This window comes from Ipomoea triloba, chromosome 1 (genome assembly GCF_003576645.1).
Source record: "Ipomoea triloba cultivar NCNSP0323 chromosome 1, ASM357664v1".
NCBI classification, from domain to species: domain Eukaryota; kingdom Viridiplantae; phylum Streptophyta; class Magnoliopsida; order Solanales; family Convolvulaceae; genus Ipomoea; species Ipomoea triloba.
The window spans coordinates 29355619-29363039 of NC_044916.1; the positions used below are offsets into that span (position 1 = coordinate 29355619).

General features: G+C 37.1%; 1 protein-coding gene across 2 annotated transcripts; it reads left to right on the forward strand.

Moving 5' to 3' along the window:
- Positions 1–1381: 1381 nt before the first annotated feature.
- LOC115997341 (beta-galactosidase 5-like) lies at positions 1382–7168 on the forward strand. Of its 2 annotated transcripts, XR_004093730.1 has the most exons (19): positions 1382–1851; positions 1941–2036; positions 2244–2356; positions 2452–2518; positions 2642–2734; positions 2919–3062; positions 3265–3353; positions 3437–3542; positions 3809–3896; positions 4007–4125; positions 4420–4584; positions 4689–4867; positions 4947–5056; positions 5148–5257; positions 5400–5510; positions 5791–5901; positions 6085–6287; positions 6389–6765; positions 6902–7168. XR_004093730.1 is itself a non-coding variant. In XM_031236888.1 (18 exons), exons 1-18 carry the CDS (start codon positions 1690–1692, stop codon positions 6504–6506), a joined length of 2184 nt encoding a protein of 727 aa, XP_031092748.1. In that variant the 5' UTR covers positions 1382–1689; the 3' UTR covers positions 6507–6992. The 2 variants fall into 2 exon arrangements, 1 of the variants encoding a protein (XP_031092748.1); XM_031236888.1 differs by having other exon boundaries at positions 6389–6992.
- The last annotated feature ends 253 nt before the right edge of the window (positions 7169–7421 follow it).

Sequence of the window (7421 nt, forward strand, 5' to 3'; positions counted from 1 at the left end):
ATAATAATAAAAGTGATCACCCGCGCTAAGGGTGATCATTTCGTTAATTCAGTTAATAATTGATTGAATTAATCAAATATACAAAACGTTTTAACCGTTAATTGAATCAATAAATTCTTATTTTCGAATTAATCCAACTGAATTTTTTTGATTAATCAGTCGGTTAACTGAATTATTTTAGTTCAATTAAAATTTTTTAAAATTTTAAAATATAAATTTTCAATTCATACTTTCACACAACCAAGTTGAGTATAGCTTCTTTAGCTCAGGACTAGTTGAATCATGGCTTTTGGGATACAATTCTCACGGACAATATTTTTCATTTTAATAGTAATACACTATTGTTTTGTTGGCTTTCAAAAAAAGCATAATATATTATTTATGATTAATAGAAAAAGACATTTTTATCTCCCAATTATAGGAGTATAGTAGACTTAGTGGTGTTTTTTCCATTGAAATAGAACTCTTAAAAGACTTGTAATTTCCATATCGATCGAAATATAATTCTTTAGGGTTGAGCTTATAAATTCGAGTCGATTTTTTTTTCTCTCTATATTTTTTTTCAATAGATTGGTGGAGATAAAACTTAATTTTTCTCCTGAATATGTGACTTTAACGGTTAATCTATATATATATATATATATATATATATATATATATATATATACATATATATATATAACTCTAATGCATAATTTTCCCTAAGGAAATGTGTGAGAGAATGAGAATACTAAGGTGAATTTACAAGTTTAGCATTGGAAAATTAGATCTTGAAACTTCGATCAATAAAGGATGAAAAACACAATTATGCAAGTTATTAAGATATTACACATGAGTGAAATTTATTCCGTGCACACAATTGGATAGCGACTACAAATTTTTTCAATCACAAAATAAAAAAGCTCCTATAACTAAGAACTAAGTTCACCTTACAATTGAGAGACCAAAACTCCAAAAGTGTCATTTTTCCTATGATTAATTAAATATCAAATATGTGCTTCACTATAATTTGTATACATAATTCAATTTAAAAGAAAACGATAAAATTTTATCATGAATAAAAAGATATTCATCCTCCAAATAATTTATATTTTAATTTGTCTATCATAATCCATAATTAATGTAAACAATTCAAAACCATCCGAAACACTCCTTCCTCCTAGACTTTATATCTAAAAATAAAATTATTGTTGTCATGTAACACATCATAGTTTTCAAGTATGGAACACTAAAAATTTGTGTCGTACGTCATCACTTATCACAAACAAAGGTGCAAAACGCAATCGCTGTCGAAGTGGCACTGCACATTTACACTTGACTACTACATGATTTTTACTCTCTCTCTCTCTCTGTTCCTCCCTCTCTCTATATATATGATGAAGCTCTGCAAGTATATGCTCACGAGTAAGCAAAGTAATTGTTCGGAGACTCACGAGAAGGATGAAATGAAATGTGGCAAAACGCAAGTCTTCTCCTTCAATAAATACCCAATCAGCTTTTTGTGTTTTGGTGTCTGTTCTTTTGTCCAAACATTCTTAGACCTGTGAACTCGTGTCAGTGGCCTCATAGATACAGACATATTCAGTGTTTGGCCATTTTGTGTGCCACATTATTTCTTTCCCTCCATTGTAGGGGAAATCTGCATCTTTTACTCTTCTTTCCCCCCAAATCCCAAAGCAAGGGAGAAAAATGGCGGCTAAAGATTGGGTTTTGCTGTGCTTGGTGGTGATTTTGGGCTCTGCTCAGCTCAGTCATTGCAGTGTGAGTTATGACAGGAAATCTCTCATCATTAATGGGCAAAGAAGAATTCTTCTTTCTGGGTCCATTCATTACCCAAGAAGCACTCCTGAGGTATTCAAGTTCTCAACTTTTTTTTTTCTCACTTTTCACCTATGATAGGTTAGATTCTAAAAACAAAATGGGTCATGGGTGTAATGCAGATGTGGGAGGGCCTTATACAGAAGGCTAAAGATGGAGGCCTGGATGTTATTGATACCTATGTGTTCTGGAACCTCCATGAACCTTCACCTGGCAATGTATTACCATGGTTTTCTTGCATATTTTTGTGCTTTTCTTAGTTCTTCATTTCCACCTTGTCCTGAACTAATGTGCTTTTTTTTTTTTTTTTTTTTTTAAGTATGATTTTGAGGGGAGAAATGATTTGGTTAGATTCATAAAGATAATCCAGAATGCAGGGATGTATGTGAATCTCCGCANTTTTTTTTTTTTTTTTTTTTTTTAAGTATGATTTTGAGGGGAGAAATGATTTGGTTAGATTCATAAAGATAATCCAGAATGCAGGGATGTATGTGAATCTCCGCATTGGGCCTTATGTGTGTGGAGAGTGGATCTTTGGGTAATTTTTCAAGATTTCAGTTTAGATAATTAGATTTCAGCTAAAAAGTTGGCTATCTAATGCCATTTCTCTCTGTTTAAATCTTGCAATTTCAGAGGGATCCCTGTTTGGCTGAAATATGTACCAGGGACCACTTTCAGAACCAATAGTGAACCTTTCAAGGTTGGTTTCTTGTTCTATCTCTCTATGTGTATTAATTAATGTGTGTTTCTGCAGTTATTGGAGTGAGTTGGTTCTGGTAACTTGTCTTAATTTCTAATACTGTCCACAACTCTTTTCCTTCAGAGGGCAATGCAAGGGTTTGTCCAGAAAATTGTCCAAATGATGAAGAATGAAAGGCTGTTTCAGTCACAGGGTGGTCCCATCATTCTCTCTCAGGTAATAGGATGGGGTAAATGTCAAGAATTCCCGGAATTTGGTTGCTAGCAAATTTACATTCCCGGGATTAATAGGATGGGGTAAATGTCAAGAATTCTTTTAAGAAATCCCCGTGGCTAAATAGTAGGGTACTGCTTTGTGGTGTCTGCTTGTTTAGATTTTCATGTTAGTAAAATTGATGCAGATTGAGAACGAGTATGGGTTAGTAAGCAAGGATTATGGCGCTGGTGGTCATGAATACATGAATTGGGCTGCAAAAATGGCTGTTGATTTGGGTACCGGGGTCCCGTGGGTTATGTGCAAGGAAGACGATGCACCGGATCCAGTGGTAATTAAGCGGTGTTATACTCTTTGTTTGCAACAAACTGTTCTTGTTTTGTTCTTCTTTAGCCTTACTGATGGCGTTTCCAGAAACTGTTTTTCTGATAAGCTGCAAGATTATATTTTTTGGTCAAATATGTGTGTTTGTGCATTGACTCCATTGAAATGTTCTGACAAAAGGCTATTCTTTGTGTAATTTTTGAGAACAGATAAATACTTGCAATGGATTTTATTGTGATTATTTTACCCCAAACAAACCTAACAAACCCACAATATGGACCGAGGCATGGAGTGGCTGGTAATTTCTCTATCTTTACAAAATTTTCACATTTCTGGTATCTTTAGTATGAAGTCACTTTCCTTAATATCATAATTCATAAGGTTTGAGGAGTTTGGAGGCCCGATTCACCATCGACCAGTTGAAGATTTGGCCTTTGCAGTTGCCCGATTCATCCAAAAAGGAGGCTCCTTTGTGAATTATTACATGGTCAGTGGCATTTATCAAAGTTTGTCCATTTATTATCACTGACCTGTAATAGAATTAGCTCCCTAAAGATGATAGGCACTGTGCTCGAGAAAATTGTGTATTAATCCTGATTTCTTTAATTCAGTGATTAGCAAAAAATCACAAGTTCTATGAGTGAGTATAGAATCTGGCACAACAATGAATTTGGTTTCTGCTATTGTTCTCTACACAATGAGGACCTTATTCCTGAAATTGCTAACATGTTCTGTTTTCCTTTCTCTCGATAGTATCATGGAGGAACCAATTTTGGAAGAACGGCGGGAGGCCCTTTCCTGACTACCAGCTATGATTATGATGCTCCTATTGATGAATATGGTACGAGTACTGAGATAATTCCTCTAAGCTTATTTCTTTGAATGCTTGTTTCTGTTTGTCACTTTTGATTTTCCATTTTAACTAATCAGCTTTTCGTCCTTGGTAAATAGGTTTGCTTAGGCAGCCAAAGTATGACCATTTGATGGAACTTCATAAGGCGATTAAGTTAAGTGAGAGAGCTTTAGTTAATGCGTATCCGGCTGTTACACCGTTGGGAAACTATGAACAGGTAATTTCTATTTCTAAGTGATTCCTGAGAAAGCGTTGGCTATATGGTAATATGCTCTTTGTCATCAAGTCACCAACCACACCCACCCTCCTCCCCGTGGCTGGAAAGATGGCGTGATAAAATTTTAGCTCTATTTTTTGCTTCAACTGTCTATCAAAGAAAAGTTTCTGATGGGGAAACCCTAGCCAAATTGGTCAGACTGTTGACTTGGTTTCTGCTGGGTAAATTGGTCAGACTGTTGACTTTGTTTCTGCTGATGTATAGTTAACATGTGTTCAATGTCTTCATTTCCAGGCACATGTATTTTCTTCCAAGTCTGGTGGCTGTGCGGCTTTTCTCGCAAATTTCCATATGAATTCACCTGCCACAGTGACATTCAATCAGAGGCACTATGAACTGCCAGCTTGGTCAATTAGTATTCTTCCAGATTGCAAAACTGCTGTCTTTAACACTGCCAAGGTTTGTGAAGCAACATCGTTTATTTCCTTAATTCTTAAACGCCACGAGCTATAGTTTGCATCGTACTTTTAGCTAGTGATAAAATGCTTTTCGCCCCAACCTAGGTGGGATCCAAGACATCTCAGGTGCACATGTTGCCCGCTAATGTGCCAACACACTCCTGGGGAACATTCACCGAAGATACATCCAATATTGATACTGACTCGAAACTAACTGTTATTGGTCTATTGGAGCAATTAAACGTTACCCGGGACACCAGCGATTACCTTTGGTACAGCACCAGGTAAGAATGCCCGTTAGAGCATTCCTATTACATTTTGCGTGTCTGTTTATGAATTGCGCTAACATAATGAAGTTTCCAGTGTTGAGATAAGTCCATCTGAATCTTTCCTACACGGAGGACGACATCCAATTCTCACCGTGCAGTCAGCGGGCCATGCATTACACGTGTTTATCAACGGGCAATTTTCAGGTTCCGTTGCATTCTTTTGTCGTGAAATACCAATAACATGTTTCTTTTACAACACATTGAAATCTTACGAGTTCGTGGTCCTGAATTGCAGGGTCGGCTTATGGAACTAAAGAACACACACAGTTTACGTGTACGAGAAGTCTCAGTCTGCATGCTGGAGTGAACAAGATTTCTTTGCTCAGTGTAGCTATTGGATTGCCGGTTCGTTCCTTGCCCACAATCCTTATCAGCTATATCTCAGCCGTGAAATGCAAAGATTTAGCTACAAGGCCTGATTCATAACATCTTTAATACTTTATCCTGAAATGATTGATTAATTGTTCTGTCTAAATTGTGTTTGAAGAATGACGGTGCACGTTATGAGACAAGGAGCACGGGAGTCCTTGGACCAGTTATACTGCATGGACTAGACAAGGGACCTAGGGACTTAACTTGGCAGAAATGGTCGTATCAGGTAACGAAAATTGAAGCATGTGCTACATCTCAATTAAAAGTCTAAACTGATAGTTGGATTGTACATTTATAGAACCCGTGACCTTTGGCATGGGGTTAGTTCTGATACCAAATTGAAACATGTACTCCATCTCAACTAAAAGGCTAAGCTGACAGTTGGATTGCACATTTATGTTTATATATTATATGCTAAACAACGAATATCCGCTTTTTGCTTTATGAGTCTTATAAAATGCATTCATGTGTTCTGGCTCCTTAACTACACCGCTCTATATATACAGGTAGGACTGAGAGGTGAGGCCATGAACTTGGTTTCCCCAACTGGCCTTTCATCTGTCGATTGGATTGAAGGGTCCTTGGTCGCAACACAACAGCCTCTGACATGGTACAAGGTATGCAATTTAGCATCGACTTATTTTAACAGTTGAAGAGGAATTGTTTGCCACATTGACATTTGATTCATTGGAAAAGTCGGTAATGAAAAACTAGATGATTCAAAAACACACTTATCCCCGGTGTTTGTATATATGAAACTATGAAAGTTGAAGTCACTAAGCACTAAATCGATCTTGCAGGCCTATTTCAACGAGCCAAGTGGAAACGAGCCCTTGGCATTGGACATGGGTAGTATGGGAAAAGGCCAAGCGTGGATCAACGGGCAAAGCATTGGCAGATATTGGACGATCCATGCAACTGGAGATTGCAGCTCTTGTACATATGAAGGGACATACAGATCGCCAAAGTGCCAATCTGGTTGCGGACAGCCTACTCAACGATGGTAAAAAATATCGAAATACACCAATCTTGGACTTCACTGATAAAACGAAACACAATCAACATAGTTCACTTCATGTCTTCTAATCTGTCCATTTCTTTTAGGTACCACGTTCCTCGATCCTGGCTGAAACCAACAGGAAACCTGCTGGTAGTCTTTGAGGAGATAGGCGGAGATGCATCGAGAATCTCTGTCGTTAAAAGAACACTCACTTACATATAGAAAGAAATCATATTAAGATATTACTGTTAGACTAGTTTATTTATCTCTAAGAGCCAGAATTCACTGTTTTTACCCCCCCCTTTCTTTAGATCTTGGATTCTGAAAGTTTTAGTCATAGTACATAAGGTGGCATATTTGTATAGACAGGATACATTGCCCAGGAACACCACTTACGGTCATACTAGGTACGAGGTGGGATTCGAACCGGAGATGCCGACTTTGACAAGATTCAGATGTCAACTTGACCACTGGAATCTTGGTACGATGTTAGTTGTTAAAGGGTTAATTATATTCTAGTGTGGAGCTTTAATTTGTAATGACAGTTCACAATTTACATGTGAGTGTATTGGTCTAATTTTAAGCATAAATTATTGATTGTTGTATATGTATTTCAGTGTTCCATTAGGGATGCTATTTAGGTTTGTTGATTTTATTTAAAAATTCCCAGAATGGAATTGCCCGTGAAGAAGAATAAGTTTGGCACAATTGCTCCCTCCCTACCTGAGTACATACAACAGGACAAAACATCCTTAAAAAGCTGGCTAGCTACTAGCCAGTACAGTAGGCTTCTGAATACAAAGGAGGTATAGCTTCTTGTCGTTCTTGATAGACTAGATGGGAACAAAATAGGGAAAGGTGTTTTAGGTTGGGAAAATGGAAAATAGGAAACGCATTTTGTAGCGTTGTTTTTTACTCCATATTTGGAAATAGTTTTATTTTTAAATACAAAAATATACTTAACCTCATTTATAAACACCGTTATCATTACTTACAAACTACTTTAACTTACATATGTCACCCCTACCGTTCAGTAAGGATGACCACAGTTCGGTTCGAATCGAACCGTTTACATAGGAACCGAGTCGGAACAATCCGTACGACTCCGGCTCCAAATTAGGGGGGGGGGGGGGAATT

Bases quoted from the DNA above. Each gene is read 5' to 3' on its own strand.
- LOC115997341 (XM_031236888.1), top strand. From the start codon at position 1,690: ATGGCGGCTAAAGATTGGGTTTTGCTGTGCTTGGTGGTGATTTTGGGC. The intron at 4,126-4,419 runs GTAATTTCTATT...CTTCATTTCCAG, and splicing joins CGTTGGGAAACTATGAACAG to GCACATGTATTTTCTTCCAA. The intron at 5,258-5,399 runs GTTCGTTCCTTG...TTGTGTTTGAAG, and splicing joins GTGTAGCTATTGGATTGCCG to AATGACGGTGCACGTTATGA.